Source organism: Asterias rubens, chromosome 19, assembly GCF_902459465.1.
Source record: "Asterias rubens chromosome 19, eAstRub1.3, whole genome shotgun sequence".
Classification (NCBI taxonomy): Eukaryota; Metazoa; Echinodermata; class Asteroidea; order Forcipulatida; family Asteriidae; genus Asterias; species Asterias rubens.
Window position 1 is genome coordinate 11,906,784 of NC_047080.1, and position 21,536 is coordinate 11,928,319.

Consider the following 21,536-nt stretch of genomic DNA (forward strand, 5'->3'; position numbering starts at 1 on the left):
TTTTTTTCCCATCAAACTCTTTCAGTCAGAAAATTTTAAGAAATAAATTTATACTTTACCCTGTAAATGTTCACGTCTCATCAGATGTCTAACCAGTCAGAACAAATTTGTCCGCAATTATTGTTGAGTATAAGCTTCTGATTAATGGTGTGCGGCCGGTCAGAGCAATTTATATTTACAACAAACTGTCAGTTGAAATAAATAGAGTAGCTGTGCAGTAGAGACATGTCTCTTGACTCAAAGGCTGCTCGCAAAATGTCAATATCTCTCTCGCCTCACAGCTGATAGTCCAGAATAGGAGAAATCCAGCCTCTAACTGAAAATGGAATAACCCGGCTGAAACTTATCGGTTGAAAAGTGCCATATAGCAGATTGTTCCATTTCTAAATAGGGATGTGTTGTCTGGAGGGGAATTTTGTTATGTCAGAAGTGGATAAGCCAAATTCATATTTCCCGTTAATGCAAATGTTAAGCAATATTTGTTATCGCAAACAATCAACTTCTAACCAACTGTGATATTTACCTATTATATTAACCCATATCCTTATAATCTGTTTGGCTGTAGGACTCTGATTTTAAAATAGCAGTTAAATCCATCAAACTGTTTGTCTGAAACGAGTAAACATATTGACACAGTTGTTGAAAATGAAATTGAATTTGAAGTTTTACGTTAAAAGGAAGGTTCTTGTTTGGTAATTACTCAAAACAAATATTAACTTAAAAACTGACTTGGTAACGAGCATTGGACAGCTGTTGATAGTATAAAACATTGTGGGAAACGACTCCCTCTGAAGTAATGTAGTTTCTCACGAAAATAATAAAAGACTGGTCTTTGACAATTGCCAAACATGTACCTTCCCTTTAAGTACACTGCACATGGAGCGTGTTTTGTCTCTTTCGGACTATGTGTGTTTGTTTTGATGTAAACATATTGGACTATTTACATTTTATTTTCCTCGCCTATGACGTATATGTTAATCTGTCTACGGTCCACAATTGAGACCACATTAGCATTTTAAAGGATTATTAATAATATACATGTTTGGTACCTTATTTGATACCTCATTGTAAGAGGGTTGATACATTCCATTTATACACCTGTTTTAGGTTTCTTATATATTTGTGAGAAAAAGTTTCTTTGTTAAATTAAAGTTCCCAGATCAAGTGTCTTCATTCTGAGTTAATAGAATCAATAATGAAGTCATAAAGGCCTACCTGTTTAAGTCACATCCCAATCATCTTTAGCTTCGACATTGGCTGTAGCAATAACATTTCTAGAATTGGACTTTTCAATGTTCTGGCAATAGCAAGGCCTTTGTTAACTTAATTTCTGAATTCACTAAAATCAATGTTAAGAGTTACTGAAGGTGAACCCAAGTTTTGTTTAACCGTTAAGCACACATTTATGCTTGGCACAGGGGGAAAATCTGCTAAGAACAAAAAACCATTGAGCCGTTTATGATCAGTTTCTCAAAAAAGGTTGCAGGCAGATTTTCTTGGCAAAACAAAATTTGCTCAGCCGAGCGATCAGATAAAAACAATTTATAGGAAATAAGCAGATTTGAACTGAGACTTGCTCAAGACCACTGGCTGGTAAGAACCGTATCGATTGCTTGTGTTGACTGAGACATATTTATTCTGGGCCGTATATAAATCAATTTTCCTTCTCTCGGCAGATAATTAAATTAAAATTGATTTAGTTTATACATGTTGGGATCAGCTGCTTCAAATAAATTAATTTACATATATTTGGAACTTTTGCTCCCATACATTTTTTTTCAAAGGCTTAAATTTCTACGTGTTTTGCATAAATTTGCAAAGGAAACTAAATTGCCCACTTTAACAGATCGATGCATTATTTCTTGTCTTCTCATCCCAGCATTTTCCTCGCATCTTAAAATGTTTAGAATCATATGAAGATATGTCTCAGGCCTGGAATTTCATCTTGAAGAGAGCAAGGCCATAGGAAAATGGCACTTCCATTAGAAAATCATAAAGTCTATGGAAAAGTTTTGAAGGGGCATCAAGGCTAAGACCAGGGCAACGGAGGCTGTGTCCTGATGTCTTAGACTGGATGGAGAAATCCCTCAAGTTAGCTTGGAGGATCTTCTTAATTAAGTTTCCAAACTCTTAAATATGTTCTTCTATTTTATTTTTATTTTTGTTATTCAGATTTCACCTGCCGAGCAGGTAATTCTTGCCGACATAACAAGAACATTCACAGCTCACGAGAAATTCCAGAATGAAAGCGAAGGAGGACAAGACGCAATGTACAAAATCAGCAAGGTAGGTTCAATATGTGACAAGGGTAAAATATTTGCACCTGTTTCACTTGACAGTTGATTAATGTGAACACCTTGGATTTACAGTTGCTTACTTGAGTTTTGGTATAAAACATGGAAAGCAGTCGTAGCACTAAGTGCATGAAAACTGCATGACCTTTCAAAGCAACAAATACTGTATCAGATGCAATGAACAGGACAAGCCAAGTACAAGTTATACAAGTAATTTAAAAGTGAATAAATCACATAACAACAAAGGGTGTGAAGGTGACTTCCTATTAGGTTTTTAAGTTTTTCATTTTTTTTTAAATGTAATTTGATTGCTGTCTCCGAATTGAAACTAATAAAAATAAATTCAAAATAATCTTTAAAATTTACAGAAAAATTGACTCTAGTTTACATCTCAAATCTTCATTTTGTGAAATTGTCATGTCTCTTGCACGCTATTTTCATGATCCTTTAGCAATAACTGTCAAATCTGAAGCCAGTCAACATATAGTTGTGAAGAAATTCCTCTGAAAATACACTGGGGATGTTGGTATAAAAGCTTATTTATTTTAATGAATTTATGATCGGTTTGTGAATGTCAGAGTTTTTAATCCAGAATTTCGCAGCCATTTTCTGTTTATTTTCCTCTGACATCTCTCTGAGCTGTACGGGTTCAAGGAACTTCAATTCCTATCCATTCCTATCCCAACTTCCCCAGAGTATTTCCAGTGGAATTTCCTCACCAATTATGAATTGACCAGCTTCAGAATTGACAGTTATTGTCCAACAATCTTGAAAATCGCGTGCCCTAAGGCCTTAGAGAGTTGTCTGGAGAGAAAACTTCTCAAGGAAAGCTGAAATGTTTTACTGGTCGTGCAATGTCAAGTGCCCATATCCATCATGGCCTCTGCTGACCAACTCTAAATACTTACAGGTTGATGAAATACCAGGGCCCAATTTCATAGCACTGCTAAGCACAAAAGTTTGCTTAGCAATAATTGTTTTCCTTGATTAAAACAGGATAAGCAACCAAATTTCCATTTGTTGCATATTGCTTGTATTAAGCTTTTGTTTGCTTATTCTGAAAACCATGTGGCAATTTGTTTGGTAATCTTGTTTTTATTAAGGAAGAAATGTCATGCTAAGCAAATTGTTGTGCTTAGCAGCTCTATGAAATTGGGCCCTGGTCACTAGTAGGTCAGATTAATCTGTCATTTTGAAAGATTGAAGCGTCATCACATCCTGGTCACTTAAAAATAATGAAGAACGTCTATCTAGAAATTGTTGAGATTCCCTATTTGTTTTCTACTCCATGGTGAGCATACTTATGCAGCGAAATTTAGGAGAAGTCAAGCATGTCATATCAGAGAGAAAGTGCGGAAACTCAAAGAGCCTTCTTATTTCATTTGAAACTACTCATTTTGGATTCACATTCTGGCTGACATCATGTTTCTACAAAGGCAACACTAATAATAGTACAATTTTCAGACACCAGCATTACATCCAATCCTGCATGACGGAGCACATAAGACATAAGTGTCGAGACCAGGACTCGATCCCAGTCCCTACTGATCAGAATATAAGAACTTGGTGTCCGAGACCACTCAGTCACTACATGCCATAAAGTAAACAGAACATGAACAAAAAATGTCTTTTAAAACTGTATTTTTGTTTGGTTGTTTTGTTTCTTGGCAGGCGTATTCAGTGTATGACTCTGAGGTCGGCTATTGTCAGGGGCTGTCGTTTCTTGCCGCCGTTCTTTGGTTACATGTAAGTAAACTTATCACTTTCAGTAAGAATAGATCCAATATTGTACAGGAGGACTAACTCAGAGCCAGTAAGAATAGATCCAATATTGTACAGGAGGACTAACTCAGAGCAGTCACTTTCAGTAAGAATAGATCCAATATTGTACAGGAGGACTAACTCAGAGCAGTCACTTTCAGTAAGAATAGATCCAATATTGTACAGGAGGACTAACTCAGAGCAGTTTTTCCTTCATTGTGGTATAATAAAAAAAACAGGACAGATATAAAGTGCTTTTTACCAGATGATGCAAAGTCCTGGAAAAGGAAAGAAGAGAAAAACAGTAAGGGGGGGGGGGGCAGACAGGAGAAACCCAGAGAAAAGATGGGTCTTGAGGGTCTTTTTAAAATTATTGAGACCAGTTTAATTTCTAGCAGGAGTAGGAAGTTTATTGCATAGTGAAGGGGCAGGTACAGAAAGAACCAAGTCACCAGCTAGTACTAATAACTTGAGCCTTTTCTCTTTAACTTCTTACAGCCAACATATTTTCTTGAAGATTTTGTTTGGGGAGGACCAGGAGGTTCAGGGAACTTTTAGGCCTTGGGGAGACTTAGTGATGCTTCTCATCATCCAGGATTTCAAATAACATCTTTCATCTTTGTGATTATACTCGACAGATGCCAGAAGAGCAGGCATTTGCCGTCTTAACGAAGATCATGTACGATTACCACCTCCGAGATCTCTTCATGAACAGCTTTATAGAATTACACGTCAAGTTCTATCAGCTTGAACGCCTCATGGAGGTGAGTAAAAAAGGCGCTTCATCCATGTTCTTGATTTTTTGTTTGGTTGAAAACTATCTGGGCCCAAAGTCATGGCTCTGCTTATCGTAAGCAGGGAATTCTGCAATTATTTCCCAGGTTAGCACTATCAGGGAATTTTGTGTGTTCTCGCCATGCATTCTTCAAGTTACAAATGTAGCACCGACACTTTCTCTTCAAGCGAAAACAGTCTTCTTTTGGTAATCAGTTTGCAACTGCTTATTCTATTTTCTCATTAAATCGTTTTAACAGATTTTTTTATCTTTTCATGTATTTTGATCTTTTAGGACAACATTCCAGATTTGTTTTCCCACTTTGTGCATATTGGAATTGAAGCTCACATGTACGCCTCGCAGTGGTTTCTGACTCTATACACAGCAAAGTTCCCTCTCTATACAGTATTTCACATCATGGATCTCTTTTTAATGGAGGTAAGATTAATTAAACTTCATTCTTGTTAGAGGCTTCTTTTCCCCTCATGAACTGGATCACTTCAAGGGGCATCAAGGCAAAAACCCACAACGAATTGAATAAAATTTGTGGTTTTACACTGGGTTGGTGTAGCAAAATGGTATTTCAAAATAGTAAGAGGTAGTTTTCATGGTTTGTAAACAAACCTGTGAATATTTTAGCTTTATCCGTTTTGTGAGTAAGGAGAAAATACTGAAAAACTTGGCACACCTTGTTCTTAATTTTGGTTGTAATAACCGAAATAAGCTGTTGCATTTTTTTTTTAAAGAAACAACAAGACATCATCAAAAACAAGTTTTTTTGCTGTTTTGCATTGTACTGTTAATTTTAAAGTAAAAGCGTCCAAATTATGCAATAATGTTTGTGATTAAAGGTTTTGTTTTCCATTTGAAGTAGCTTTCTGGGTGAACTTTGAATCACAAACAGGCTTCCATACCATGGTTGCTAATCAAAACATGTTGCTACCCTGAATCGTGACTTTAATTACCTCACCGACAAGGGCACTGTTTGCGTAATTTAATAGCATCTCAGCAACATATGGTATATGGCTTTCTGGCATGCCTTGATTCCTGTTCAATTAACCCTGTATTTGTTCTTCTTGACCAATGGGGTCAAGTTTATTGTTTGCCCAGAGTCTGAAGAATGAGACTCAAAATCAGTACTGTCAGAGGTCCACTGCACTTATACAGTAATTAAATTACTTGGAAACATTATACTAGATACTGTACATTTAATTAGTAACTGTTTTCATAACTGTTTTTGGTGCTTTTAATTAGTAACTTCAGGCCTGATATTTCTCGAAGGCAACATTGCCTCCGTGCCCCTTTGTCATTGCCTTGGTTCCCTTGCAATGCTCCAGTAGAAATTTACAATTTCCTAATAAGGTGCCCTTTTTACTGAGAAGAAAATGCCTTGGTGCCCTTGCCCTTTCAAAAACGAAGCATACAGGCCTGTAACTGAACTCATAGCTGTTTTGGAATTTCTAAGAGTTCTTCAAAGTCGGTCCATTTGAAATTGATGTTATATTTTTCTTGGATATAAAGAAGTTTGCCAGGCTGAAGTCCGCTAGGGTTCGTCCAAACCAATTCTGCACTATTGAATAGCGTCACTATGAGCAAGGGAAATTGTTTTACACAATTGAGTTAAAGAAAGCAAACCATCATTGGAATTATTTGTTAAGTGAATTAGAAAGTGGAGAATGTTGTGGGTATCTTAGAAGCTACCGAGAGTAGAAGCTGATAAGGAATGGTTGAATTGAGAGTGACGTTGAATGAAGGAAATGGGGGTAACTTTGTAAGTTTAACAAAGGCACTTTTCTAAAACTGACGAACACTTGTCCCGAGTTTGTGAATTTGAAGGGAATTTCCCGTGTTGAACGGGTCGCCGTGAAATGCGTTGAGCAGATGCACGCTAGTTCTTCATATGCTTCCCAGTAATTGGGCAGATAAGTTTCAGCACTGACGTCAGACTGCCATACTATTGGGAATTTAATCCATTGTACTCGATTGGCTTCTACAGTACACACTAATTTAATCAAGTTATAAATATCTCTGATTATTTTTACAGGGTATGCCAATTGTGTTCAACATAGCTGTAGCACTGCTCAAAGTAAGTGAAGCCCATCATTCAATTAATACTGACTACTTGCTCGTTAAGTTTTCATTTCCTCTTTCATAAATTCACACTTTATTTCACATTTTGTGGAGACATTTCCTGTTGTGGCTGCAATGAGGTTGCTGAATATAGACAACTTAGATCATCTTCTCAGTATTCCTAACCACAGAATTCTGCGCTTATGGCACCCTGTAAAGGATTTTTTTATTCTATTGGCCAGTGTTATGAGCAGAGTATACTGATCGAAGCATTGAGACCAAACACACCCACTAACGAGATCTACACATGGTTGTACACACAAGTTTCCTATTTATTTATAGTTAATTCTTATTTTCTCACACCATGCTAAGCTTCAAACACTAATTGTTGACTTGTCTTTTAATGGATAACTTACTTAGAGCTTAGTTTAATAGACAATGATAAAGGCAAAGGCATTCTTGGTCCTGTTACGTATTGAGCGTAACTTTCTATGAGCCCATTGTTTAGGAAATTTATCCCTTCCTGTTCTTCATGAGTAAGACTCAAGTGATTCAAAGAATGAATCTTAAGACCCTGTGGTCCTGACAAGAAGAAGTAAATCACTTTGTTTATGTATGGGGCTTGTATGTTACAGTTAGCAGGCTCAGTGTGAAGGTTGCTGTATCAAACTAGTCAATTACCTTGCTGTTGTGATTTTTTATGAATCTTTAGGAATCCTTTATGGTAAGTGTGCTGGTAGGAATAGACTGAGCAGGCCCAAATGTTATCTAGCTGCTTAGGAACAAATACTGCTTAACAAATGTATTTGCTTAGCAAAAAATGTGTGGAACACCAGTTAAAACATTGTAATCTTAGTGTAGAATGTTGGCTGATAACTTGTTTCTGATAAGCCATATTTATTTGTGCTTACTAGCTAGCTTTATGAAATTGAGCCCTTGGCCCAAGGTCAAGGCCATGCTTACCATGGAATTCTGCACTTACCACCCATAAAATTATTGCTTTACAGAGCTTATATCAAACTTAAGTGTCAATGTACCGTGCAAGTCGTGTGTGAATTTGAACATTACGGGTAGCCATTCTCAGTAGAGGTCGAACCTGCTTTGATCATTCAACCTCAGAAGTAAAATCTCTTCAAACTTTTAAAACAATCGATGTTGATTTTTCAGGCCGCCAAAAAGGAGTTACTTGGGCAAGACTTTGAAGGTGTATTGAAGTACTTCCGTGTGACTTTACCGAAACGGTACCGAACCGAAGAAAGCGCTCAAGAGCTCATGCAGACTGCACTGAGTACAAAGGTTAGTAAGAGGGTTGTGATGGTGGATGGTTAGGGTGAAACCTATCCTTGTATAGACCTTATGCATTGACGTCATCCAGCCGTCTTAGAGGAAATACGGTGATGAAACAATCGAGATGCACAGATTTTACGCGCGGCGCACAGTATTGGCCAATGAACAACCTCCTTTTGACCTCTAGGTGAGGGCGCTCTACTGAAATGAGGTGCATAAGGTCTTTTGCAGACATCCCGTACAAACTGCATTCTGTACAAAAATTTACAGACCCACTTATCTCAGAATGATGTCATTGTACGTTTTGGATGTCGAACAATTTTGCCCAAGAACGTTATCAATTTCGATGGCAATTTACAGCATATTAATGTGAGGTTAGAGACTTGTATCTTTTTTTTCACACTCACTTTCTCCTAATAATGAATTTTAACTAGTAAACAAGGTTATTTCAGCCAGCGTTTGCCAACCTTGCAGTTGTTTTCAGTAATAAACCAGATTAATAATTAAAATGATTTCCTTTCTACCCTAGATCAGTAACCGTAAACTGAAGAAATACGAGAAGGAGTTTTATGCAATGAGGGAAGATGAAGATAGAGAAGACCCTCTGGAGAGAATTGAAGTAAGATTCAAAGTCTGTCGTTGTTGGTCCTCCATGACTGAAAGAAGTCTGTTTCCATCCCCCTTCCCATAGACTCCCCAATCCAACACTTGAGAAGGCAACACCTTGTCACCTCTCTCATTTTGTTTTTATGTCAGGGATGAGATTGTTCAGACTTTTGGCTGAATTCAGACTTGTTATGTTGGCCTAGTCAAGAAAATCAGACAATATTTTTTTTCACAAATAAAGAAATCCTGTTCATTTGTTTACTTATCTAGTGCTTGTGATACTGTTTCCAAAAGTTTTTTGGAATCTATAACCCGATGGGTTACCAAACAGTAGAAATAGCATCATTCAACATACCTTTGAATTTCTATCCAAGTTTCAGACCTTTTCAGTAGTGATGTCTCATATGTTATGTCATTTCCCACGATATTTGTTAAATGCAGTGATTTTCTGATTGAATTATTAATCTGACTTTATCTTCCACACACAGAGAGAGAATAAACAACTCATGCATGCCAACATTCGTCTGGAACAAGAGAATGATGAGTTAGCCAGAGAACTAATTGTCCATAGATTAGCCATGGAGAAACAATTAGATAAGGTAGGATACTAGACTTTACAAAACGAGTGTCAGACTGGCCCCTTTTATTGGTTGAATTCTATAATCATTGTTGAACACTGGTAATCTGACAAAAACATGCAACCATGATAATGGTCTGTGGCTGTTATTGGAACCACTACTCTGGGTTGGGCTCCCACCTTGGGCTCCCACCTTGGGCTCCCACCTTGGGCTCCCACCTTGGGCTCCCACCTTGGGCTCCCAGCTTGAGCTTGTGGCTTGAGCTTGTGGCTTGGGTTCCGGCTTGGGGTCTGCTTTGGCTCCTTGCTTGGGGTCCGCTTTGGCGCCTTGCTTGGGTTTTGTCAGTTATTTTGAAAACGTGTGCTTTAAGTTTGGAGCGTCCAATCGGGTCGACGAGCTCAAACCATAGCCTGGTTTTGAAAATGGTCTATAGATAATAGTCATCTGCACAGGGGATTGTTGTCTATGTTCAGTGTTGTTTGTTTGCTTTTAGCGGGCTTTGCGGTAGGGACATTACCAATAAGCAACTTTAAAGATTATTTTTTGTCATGGGGATCTTATCCCATTTTATTTTTTATTTTCAAGACTAAATCAATCAGTCGCAGTTTATGTTTTTCTATTCTTTATAAACCAACAGGAGAGAGATCGAGCTGATGAGCTAGACAGAGACCTTAAGGCCATCAAACTCCAACTTCTAGATACTGAAGAAGAAAATAAACACCTGGAGTCAGAGACTTCACAGGTGGGTGGTTTGCTGCAGAAACTTGGAATTAATTTGAAATTAGTTATTTATTTATTTATTTCTTCTTATTTAACCAGGGTAGCCCCATCAGTTGTCAATGAACTGTTCTACCTGGGGGCTTTGTTGAATGGTATCAACAGTTTTTATCGTCCACAGAAAGTTTCTAACTATTTTTATACTTTTTTTGATCAACCGGTTACAGATCAAGGAAATGTATCGGACCGGGATGGAAAAATCAGAGTCAGACTCAAAAAGGAATTCTACAATCATTGCGGATTATAAACAGATTTGTTCACAACTCAGTGAACGTCTTGAGAAGCAACAGACAGCAGCCCGGGAAGAAATGGCAAGACTCAGGGTAAGGAAATAAGACAAAGGCGTCATTTTCAATTCAAGTGTTTCACTTGTAGTACAGTCTGACAAAAATCTTTAAACAAAAAGTTTGGTATTGTTCATAAGGAGCTGAAATTAATTTTGAGATGCGTCAGCTGATGAATCTTAAGCACGAAGGGGAAGAGTGGTTTGAAAAAAATAATTTAAGATCAATTCAAGAAATCGGGCTCTCTTTCATTCTATCCTTGGTGTATCTTTAAGATAACGGATTTTACTCTTGTGTTTATTTCTTCAGCGGAGGTTACAGTCTTGTGAGCAGTGTGCCAATCTGATTAATGAAGATGGTAAACTTAACCAGTCCTCTGATGTAATCAGAGCCTCAGAGGAAGAAGAACCAGAACCAGAATTAGTTGTTGCAGAACAACAGGTAAGATCTGGAGGGACTTTGACCATGTCTATGGTTGTAAGCATTCTAAATCATGCACTTTACCTACAGTGCGAGAATGAGAAATGAGTGTTAAATGACAATGAAAGCGTTAATTCTCTTTTAAAACGCTGTGTCTTGCTTTCACTTTTTTATATATATGTTGTAATGATAGGATGTATGATTTTGTGAAATGTCGTCAATAAACCATTATCCATCGGGACAAAAAAATATTTAAAAAAAGTGACAGTCTATTTATCTTATGAAAGTCTTTACATCATGCATGTGACTATAGTCATATTTACTTAAATACTACTCATAACTCAGTCTAAGACATTCTAGGCTCAATCATATCATGTTATCTTAACTCATTATACATAAATGTTTAGACCCTTTTCAAAACCACGGCTTCGGCTTTGGTTTGGATTCGGCTTGAGGCTCCATTCTCTCGTCTGAAGCCCCGATCGCGTATACGCAAAGCACGCGCAAATTGTCAAAACAACCGGCAGGGCCAAGCTAGCCTGAGCCGAATCCAAAGCCGAAGCTGTCGATTCGAAAAGGGCCTATGACTATGAATATGTGGTGCAATGTGGAAAACCCTAGTTCCAATGCGGCTTAAGGAGCTGTCACAGGAGAGCGCTCTACAAGTTGATCACAGCACTTGTCAGTGAGCAATTCTTAAGACATTCTGAGATGATTTTTAATTTTTTCTCTTTCATCAGATTCGTGAGCTTGAGCTAGAGTTAGCTCAGACCAAATTACAACTCGTTGAGTCACAATGTCAAGTTCAAGATCTTGAGCATAAACTCAACTCGGCAATGACAGACCTCCATTCATCTAAGAATAACAGCTGGCTCCAGAAGACATTCTCCTCACTCAAAGATGCCACGGTTACCAAGAAAGAATAATGGCAACATCTTGAAGTCAGTTTGTTGCTGCAAGTTTGGGTGAATGACTAGACTTGACCAGAAACTGTGACGTAGCTCTGGAATTGACCGTTGTCGACCATGCTCCAGTGCATGGTTCGATATAGTCAATCTCCCTGTGGTTCTATGATTTCTGGTTAGTCGAGTCGGTGTAGTCAAGTCTAGTCACCACCTGAACTTGCTCGATACTAAAATAAACCATTTTGGCCACATATAAATAACAAAACAGGTTTTCATTGGCAATTGAACAACTATTTATCACAAGAGTCAGTAAAACAAACTTGCATTGCCATGGTGATCACAAAATTTCCTAAACGAATTCCAAATATTGTTCCGTATAAATTAAATAATTTGTGTGCAGAATTTGTCAACAGCCAAAAGGCCAAGCGATCCAAGCCTAATTTCATATCATTGCTAAGCAAAAATGAGATGTTAAGCTGTTTTTTATATGCATTATTCTCTTGTGGTCTTGCATTTGTATAGCAGCTCTATGTGATATATTTGTAAATGGTAATAATGAAATGTAAACAAAGGAAACAGCAATAGCTCAATATGAAATCAGTTTTTGAGAAAAGTTTGTTGTTTCAACAAACTAGTCTTCTCTCAAAACTGTCTTTGCTGAAAACACCAGATATCGTTAGCATTTCAGTAACTTTTGTTAAGTATGACAGGCGGCCAAAGATTTTGTAGTGAACTAGTGAGCGTAGCTTTATTCTACACAGCAGGACCGAATGACATCAACTGCTTACCAATAAATTCTGCTCTTGAGCCCAGTTCCTGCAAATACACACAGTCACACAATAATCGGTATGCGCTGATTTCCTTTTGTGACGGAAGAAACTCGCTTTGTACGAAGCAGTAGCAGTCAGGATGAACCGGGCTTAGGGCGGTCTGTGAAGTGTGTTTTTCAAACAGCCATAAGTGTTTGTAAGAGCAGGACTTTGGAGTAAGCAGCATTAGGAAATTGGCCATCGATCCATTGTATTATACACAATAATTAAACTAATTTACAACGATTCATTTATAATCTGTAAATAAGTAGGTCTAGTCTTATTTAATAAACCTCCAGAAGTCTTTTGTAAATTAAACAATGTGAGATGGTAAATCATGCGCATTTGTGGAAGCTATTGAAAGAATTAATAAATGTGCTGAGAATATTTTAAACTCTAGAGTCATTCATCAAGACAACGATCGCAACCTAACGGGAAAACAATTCATAAAGCTGCTCATGCTTAAAGCCACTGGACACCTTTGGTAATTGTCAATGACTAGTATTTTCACTTGGTGTATCCCACCATATGCATAAAATAACAAACCTGTGAAAATAAAACAGCCACAGCCAAGTCATCAAATGTATACAAAATTTAAATATTTGTCTAAAAGCAACAGCTTTTGCTGATGCTATTTGCTCACTGCTTCCACGTTTACTCCTTCATTTGAGAATCATTAATGGTTTATCCAATCAGCGTTCACGATCATTGAATGGAAGGAAATAAGTTTTCCTTAATTTAGTTTTAAATGGGAGTCTACAGAGACTGACTGATTTGTATATATTGTGTATATACAACGTGCTAGAGATGCTAAAATGTAAATGTAGAGTCTGGTTACCAGACCAAGATTCTTAGGTGGTTATCATAAAGTGTTTGCTAAGCATAAAGTAGGGAGGTACCAGTCACAATTGTAACTTGGCTGGTAACATGTTTTTTATAAAGAAAGTTGTGGCTTTTAGGAAACTCTTTGTTCAAGAATATAGTTTGTGCATTAATGTCATCAAGTTGCTATCTTAGTGTCAAACCAATGATGAAACTGTTGAAATTAACAACTTTGTACTAATTTTGTAAACGCAACGCACGCAACGCACGCAACGCACAGGATTGGCCAATGAACAACCTCCTGTTGGGCTCTAGGAGAGGGTGCCTTCCTCAGATGGCGCTGTGTGCGTAAGGTCTATTCAATCTCAGCCCATCTAATGAAGTTGAGCAGGTCAATTCCATAAAGCTGCTACACACATAACAATTGCTAAGCACAACAAAAATATCTTTGCAGAATTTGTTTACCAGCCAAAGTACTGTTTTACATTACTCGTGACTGGTTCCAAATTGTTATTAGCAACACTTTCTGCTCACTAGCTTGATGGCCAAGGTATACAATTACCAGTTCATGCTTACCAAAAACTTCTGTGAAATGTTTTGAGCTCAGTGGATGTTGTATGAAAATAAATTAAGCATCCTGAGTACGTGTCATTAATGTTTGATGGCGAACTAATGTTAAATAAAGCAAAAATGGACTCTCTGCCCAGATGATATTCACCTAAATAAATCTACTCCAGAATTGTAACTCAGTGGGATAGTGCCAAATGTTGCTCAAGATATGCACGTCAATTGTGTAAAGTAGGTAGAATTAGTACTTAGGTTTGGACTTCAGGCTAGCTTGTGAAACTAACTCCAGTTAGGTCAACTGTGATAACTAATGACATTCTTATGATCACTAAAAGTCACTCAACTCAAGGCATGTTACAAGACGATCTGGTGTTCCAATAGGGATGAGATGTGTTTATTTAAAACCTAGTACAATAATATTTGTATACTTACTTGACAGAGGTGAAACCAGTACCGAATCAGAGAAATGAAAAAATGTTAAGCAAATAATTTGAGAATGTTTTACTAAACTTGATTTAGTTAATTTATTTGTTTGTTCGTTTGTTTGTTTGTTCACTTATTTGTTTATTTTTTCTTTATTTATTTAATATTATTCAGTGTTTATTGTTCTTTTTATTATTTGTTGGGGTCCCACTTTGTTTTCTTTGTTCCATTGTATGAGCTTTTTGTGACACTTAGTGCAACTTAACATGATCCAACAAAGTTTGATTTCCAAAGAGAGCTTTATTAGGTGGAACTCAGTGGCCAAAGTTTAATTCTTTCCTAACAAATCCTCTGCTGTCCCCTCCCTGGATCAGGAAGAGCCTGATGAATTCAGTACTTCATATCTGTACAAAACATGCCGTACTAAAGTTTAGCATTGATTTTCCAGGGGACTCTTTGCAGAAGTAAATCATTTTATGTGAGCTCATATAGATGGATTCTGTACTTTGGGTTTTTCTGTCAGGTTTTGGTTATATTCGTCATCACTTTGGAAGAGGGTAGGGCTGTTCAACAGACTGGTATCTTAAGACGTTAAGACAATTATCTGCTTCTTCTCCCAAATTAAGAATGATATTAAAGATTTCCCTAGACACAAGACTTATTTGTCATTATAGATGTTAAATTTGTGTCGGGTATAAAGAATGTTATTTGGTTTTTACCCTTACAACAATGTGTTTGAGCACTGTATACTCAGTACTTTCTCAAGTTCTGTAAAAAAATCACAGGCATATCACGACCTTTGTCAATCTAGAGCAGATGTCTTACCAACAAGACCACCGAGATTGTCTGGTAGCTAGAGGCAGTTCGAATCCAAGGTCAGAGGAATCCCACCCAAGTAATATGCCTGTGATTTTTTCACAGAATTTGGGAAAATACTGAGTACACAGTGCTTACACACATCAGTGTACGGGTAATATTTAAATCATATTTGTATTAGTAGTGTGTGGTGTCTTTGAATTATGTAGGTCAACATTGTAATTGTTATAGCTCTTACAGTATTTATGTTTCTGTACATTTGTGTAATAAAATGTCAATGCAATAAAAAAAAATCAAGCAACAAATGACGACCAGTTTGAATTGGCTTTTGGTTCATTTTTTAAATTTAATTTAAATATCATTATCTTTATGGAAGCACTTTCTTTTTCAAGGACATTTTTAGTATTGTACAGTTTGCATATCTAAAATACAAACATAAATTATATCAAGTATATATTTATGTATTATTTGTTTTGTAAGTGCTTAATTCAAGTCGTTTGCATGCTTTCCAGTCCAGCCAATTATAACTACAAACAAAAATGTTCAGTAATTATTTTAAGTTTTTGTTATTCCTTTGCACTAATTATCTTGGTTCTTTAGTATTTTATAATAATACATCTGTTTTCTGTTCTTAATTCCCCTCCCCTTATTTTAATATTGGAGTTTACTCTTTGCATTATTCATTAGACAGGTAACAGTTAACCAATCACAGTCTCACAAATTCCAAGAGTTATCTTCATTGACCAATCGAAACACTTTATCAAAATTTCCCCAGAAATTGATTCCTTTCTTATTCAAATTTATCTGGCTGGTGTCTTCTGGGAGATTTTCCCTCAAGCAAAATGGTTTCCAGTCGAGTTTAATGAAGGCCCTACTCCTCTGGCCTAAACAGCTGCCATTTGGCTGACTTACAGACAACAATTTTTGGCCAGATAACATTGATGACGATTGGAGGTGAGTTGGTTAAGTTTTTATGATCATTAATTCGTTTCAGAATGAACATATTCGTGGGAAATTCTGATCAGCTGTGTTGAAGTTTTGACTTGGTTGACTGTACTGTGTACATGTTGGGTGGAGGCAGGTGCAAAGTGTTGGGGGTGTTTGTATATAGTTGAATATGGTTTAGACTAGTCAAGGGTGTTATAATCAAAACAATACTATTTTAGTATTTTAAAAAGTTCTTCATGTAACAAACATATTCTACTTCATATTTGTCTGTTTGATTAGATTGTCTCCCCAACAAGGGGAACTCGGCAAAGCTCCCGCAACAACCATTTTCTCTCATATATAAACTTTTGGAAAAGTTTCCGTATGGCGCCACCACTTTTTCATTCGATATGAAATAATATAGTATCTAATTTACCTCAATGAGAAATCCCTTTTTGTAAAAATGAGTGAAAAGGTGGTGGCGCCATGCGGTAAGTTATCCAAACTTTTCATCTATGATTATGAATTGCACGCGACCAATCAATAATTTAGATTAAGTAACTAAACAATCGCTATTCTTGTCATTGTGAAATCAGTAGGGAGCTTGGTAGGATTCGAACCCTCAACCTTGGGATTGCAAGTCTGGCAGTCAATCCGCTTGACCATACGTTAATAACATTTTATACAGTTGTCCTTAATTATTTGGACCAATGGAAGGAAAAGTTTCCGTATGGTGCCACCACTTTTTCATTCGAAATAAAATAATATAGTATCTAATTTACCTGATTGGTATATCCCTTTTTGTAAAAATGAGTGAAAAAGTGGTGGCGCCATTTGGAAAGTTATCCTATATTTGGACCAATGGAATGTTATTTATAAATTTCCAGTCAAGCGTACCTGACTGTGGCGTACATAATGTGGGTTCAAGTCCTGGTCTTGCGGCCTTAGTAAGCAAGACACTTAACCACTATTGCTTTTGTCCTCCGGATGGCGGGGCTCGCAAAGCCATAGGTCCTGTGTATTTATTATGACTAGTGTTCAATTTATCCATAGCAGCATCAAGATCCATGCGCTCCGTCTAACCATGGGAGGTTTACTTGGCAACCGTATGGTTGTCTTGGGTATGAGTCTGTTTGCTGCCCTCTATCTGCTTGCTGGGTCTATGATGGCCGTCGTTGGGATTGTTGCTGTGCATCTTATTCCTCATCTGTTTAAAACAGGATCAGTCATCTGGGTTGGAGTTTTGGTAAGTGACAAAATTGACAAGGGTTCACTCTTTTTTAATGTGGTTACCAGGAATGAGATATTTCAGACTTTTATCTGAATTCGAACCCTCAACCTTGTGATTGCAAGCACGGCACTTTTTCTTCTACATATTGAAAGACATAATGCTCTTTGATCTACGTCTTAACTATGTGACACTCCACATCTCCTTGATCCCCAACTTAATTGATGAGTTATTCCTCTCTGAGTCGGTGCTGATCTTCCGTCAACCACCACCTATCCCTCTTCATCCACTTTGATCTTTGATATTCACTTTCTTTCCTCACCTGTGAACTTCTTCATCTTCTTTTCAATCTCTTGAATCAACCCTGTCTTAGTGAATGTCTTATCTTTACCTGCAGGTGTTTGTTATTGGAGTGGTTCTCCTCCTACTCTCGGTCTGTACTCAGCATGTGTCCATCATACAGGTAATTTCTGAACATCATTTTGTCTTAGAAGAAACTACCCTTAAAACAATCTATAGAAACTATCCTGTAATTAAAGATTTCAATGACGGTGATGTTCGGGTCTCTTTTCTATCCTTCTTAGGGGTTAGATAGCAGCCTCGGGCAGATCCAGGGGTGGTTTACCAGGGGGTAGGGGTAGCAAAATCATCAAACGTGCCTTCATAAAAGCGGAGATGTTTTTGGGGGGTAGTGGTAAGGACTTCCCTGCCTCTGTACCCCCGTGATCCAGAAGTGAATATGCGTTAATAAAACATTACTTCTAGGCGACAAGGCCTGATGCGTCATTTTTGAAAGGGCATGGGCATACGTACAAGGCATTTTGACCTTGGAAAATGACCAAGGGCAATGGAGGCTATTGCCTACCTTCTAATTGTATCAGGTGTACGGTTTTGCTGTTTGGCTGCTTTGAAATTATACAACTTACAATTAAACTTGAGTTAAATTTGAACTATTTGCCCTCCCACAGTCATGACTTTAAGTTTATGTTCTGTGTTTTTCTTCCCAGAGTTACATAATGTTTCTACTGTGCCTTCTTGTTCTGATCTTCACCATCGTTAACATCGTCCTGATGGAGATAGTGGAATGGGATTATTTAGAAGTCAAAAAGGCGGCTGATGCTTCTGATGATGACTTGCGTAAATCTGAGAACAGTCTTATCTTCCTCAGTAAGTCCAGTCACAAGAGGGCTCTTCTATCACTTCATCAAAACTTGTTTAATTTTGATACTCATTTTGTTGATAAATTATTACCAAATAACAAAAAGGATCATGCGACCCGCCTTCTAATTTTAAACTAGGACTTTTACCATTCACCTTTTTTTTCTTCAAATTTTCTTAATTTGTTTAGTTAAATTGCCACCATCTCCTTCATAAACAGAACTTAAAGGCAGTGGACACTATTAGTAATTACTCAAAATAATTATTATCATAAAACCTTTCTTGGTGACGAGTAATGGGAAGAGGTTGATGGTATAAAACATTGTGAGAAACGGCTCCCTCTGAAGTGCCATAGTTTTCGAGAAAGATGTAATTTTCCACGAATTTGATTTCAAGTTTAGAACTTGAGGTCTCGAAATCAACCATCTAAATGCACACAACTTCGTGTGACAAGGGTGTTTTTCTTTCATTATTATCTCGCAAGTTCAATGACCGACTGAGCTCAAATTTTCACAGGTTAGTTATTTTATGCATTATGTTGAGATACACCAACTGTGAAGGCTAGTCTTTGACAATTACCAATAGTGTCCACTGCCTTTAAATATAAAGCAGAAAAAACACACATAAAAATAACGTAAACAAATGTCACTGATATGAAGTATACTGTAACAGACACAACCAAGTCCATGAAAAAAACAGCTAAGTTCAAGAATTGTTTATTTCATCTCTTTTTGTTTAAATGACTTCTAATATTTTGTTCTGTATGCTACTGTTTTTTTACTTTTAGAAATGGTTATTGGTTTTGCAATTGTATCATCACTTTTGGTAACAACTCTTTCTTACATTATAATGAATTATTTTGTATTTTTGTCTGTAGGCTACCTCCTTGGACTTCTAGGCAGTGTGATTGGTCTTGTGGCTTCATTTTTTGGGACAATTTATGTCTACTTTACTTTAACTTTACCACTTCTCAAAGCTGAAAAACAGAGCAAGCCACAGTATCGAGTGGAGATCAGGAAACAGAGTTATATCAAACACAAAAAGCAACCTCTACGCAAATTCAACTTCAAGGTAACTTTTTTCTTAATTCCACTATGGCTACCATTGGAACCCTGTCCTTTAGGCCCCAATCTTGTTTTATAGCGTTACTCACTCTTGAAATCTTTTACAAGTACTGCAAGTCATGTTTTTACAATGATGCAAATCAGATACTGCAAAAAGATGGAGATACTGTGAGCTCCGGCCAAACAGTTTTGCTTAGCAAGGCTGCTTAGCAGGACAGCTAAAGTTAGCTTCAGTACTGTGTTAAAGAATTTGTTGACCTCAGCAGGTCAAAGTAATCAATAACCAATCAGTTGTCTACCCTTTTAAAAAGGAGACAAACCTTTTCTGGCTCGGTCTTAACCAGAATTAGCTATAAGACAAGATGGCTGCCCAAGTATTAATACAACCTCCTTCTCCTGTCAACAGCTGACACCACCCCCAGAGGTCCAACACACTGCCCCATCAACAACCTGGAGCTCTGGAGAGTCGGACCTTTACCATGTCAGTTGGGTTTATGAAGACCAAGCTGCTGGCCAGCAGAAGGACAAAGCTGATAATAACAACGATGAACCTAACGATAACAGGGTGAGCCTTACAAAATGTCTTTTCCCCTTGAATTGGCCCTGGAAATCTCATCGTCATCATTTGGCAAAGACTTGTTTGTGGTCGCCTCATCCTCAAATTGTAATGGGGGCGCATCTCTGAGTTCGCGGATGCACGATCCCATCACCTGTTCTCTTTAAATCGCTGCTCTTCTCAGCAATCAGACTTTCATAAAATGATTGACAGTTACAATTCCATCACTCTCAGTCTGTCTTTTGAAGATGATTAAGATTTTGCTCTTTGGAGGAAGATCCTCAGCTACTCGCTGTGCAAATGTCACACGTACCCCAGTGCCAGACTGCCATGTGAACCCGCTCTTCATACTTAAGATTTGTTTTTAAATTTATGTACCAACTAAACAAGAAATGGCTTTCAAAATTGAACCACCATTATTAATCAAAAACAAATTTGGGTACATTTTAAAGAATTGTGTGTTTTCCTATCAACAGGCACTAATGGATGAGATCAAAGCGAGGGTTAGTTCTCGAAGACCACCCAGTCCAACATCATTTGATGTCACTGCACAGATGAACCTTTATCCAATTCTAGATGAAACCAGCAGTAACCAGTCAGAACCGGTTCGAGGCAGAATAGGCCAGTTGCTACCAAATACTAGAAGTAGTTTCCAGAGAAAGTCTGTTGATCCTCTTACTGAGGAGTGTACAAAGCTGTAGTTTATTAATCGGCTGAAGACAAATCTTATCAAGAAATTAGCAACGACCTGTTGAAACTGGTCCAAGCCAGATTGGGCCAGTTTTCACCCAATCCTATAGTAGATAGGGGGCTCTTTAGTTTCTTGTTGTGGAATGTAATTATAAGTAAGTTATTTTGTTGATGAACTACGGACAGCTTTCTGGATATTAAGAATAAATGCCAGTCAGAAGTAGATACAAAGTAGAACCCAGTTTTGACAATTTATTTAGGAGTATATGTGTGCTCGGTCATTACTTTTGTGTAAATAATTATTATTTATTCAGCATGTTTTACAGGTCATAATCTTTTAATTAATTTTTGACACTTTTTCTTAATACGTTTTGTTTTGATCAGTATAAAACAATCGGCATGAAAAAATATTTCTGCTCAAAAACGAAATGTTGATGTAACCAATCAAAGAAAGAACTTTGAAACTTAAAATTCAGATTATTTATTAAATTGAGGTAAATCAAAGATGAACAGATTGTTTGAGATAAAATTGTACTTTTATGTAAATTATTTATTCCAAAGAAACATTATTTTTCAAGACATTAATTTGAGCTACTTTCTAATACATTAATTTTGTTTATATCTAGTGGATAAGAATTCTCTAAAGTGTATTATGGCAAAAAAAGGAATTCATCCACTAATAAAAAACACTTGTGGAAAGTGATCTTATTCAAAGCTTG

General features: G+C 37.1%; 2 protein-coding genes across 4 annotated transcripts in view; both read left to right on the top strand.

Moving 5' to 3' along the window:
- LOC117303411 (rab GTPase-activating protein 1-like) overlaps nt 1–13,083 on the top strand; it is a 48,702-nt gene extending 35,619 nt beyond the window's left edge. For both annotated transcript variants that reach the window (XM_033787597.1, XM_033787598.1), the window contains 12 exons: nt 2,173–2,286; nt 3,966–4,040; nt 4,694–4,819; nt 5,125–5,268; nt 6,875–6,916; nt 8,068–8,196; nt 8,717–8,806; nt 9,282–9,392; nt 10,009–10,113; nt 10,316–10,471; nt 10,742–10,873; nt 11,593–13,083. In XM_033787597.1, coding sequence (XP_033643488.1) covers nt 2,173–2,286; nt 3,966–4,040; nt 4,694–4,819; nt 5,125–5,268; nt 6,875–6,916; nt 8,068–8,196; nt 8,717–8,806; nt 9,282–9,392; nt 10,009–10,113; nt 10,316–10,471; nt 10,742–10,873; nt 11,593–11,778 — 1,410 coding nt within the window. In that variant the 3' untranslated portion in view covers nt 11,779–13,083. The remainder of the gene's footprint in view (nt 1–2,172; nt 2,287–3,965; nt 4,041–4,693; nt 4,820–5,124; nt 5,269–6,874; nt 6,917–8,067; nt 8,197–8,716; nt 8,807–9,281; nt 9,393–10,008; nt 10,114–10,315; nt 10,472–10,741; nt 10,874–11,592) is intronic.
- A 2,835-nt stretch (nt 13,084–15,918) lies between these two features.
- On the top strand, nt 15,919–21,525 carry LOC117303353. Of its 2 annotated transcripts, none has more exons than XM_033787523.1 (7): nt 15,919–16,148; nt 17,178–17,367; nt 17,747–17,812; nt 18,357–18,516; nt 19,385–19,578; nt 19,978–20,136; nt 20,604–21,525. In XM_033787523.1, exons 2-7 carry the CDS (start codon nt 17,206–17,208, stop codon nt 20,826–20,828), a joined length of 966 nt encoding a protein of 321 aa, XP_033643414.1. In that variant the 5' UTR covers nt 15,919–16,148; nt 17,178–17,205; the 3' UTR covers nt 20,829–21,525. The 2 variants fall into 2 exon arrangements, with proteins under 2 accessions (XP_033643414.1, XP_033643413.1); XM_033787522.1 differs by having other exon boundaries at nt 15,921–16,148; nt 17,175–17,367.
- Nucleotides 21,526–21,536: the final 11 nt, after the last annotated feature.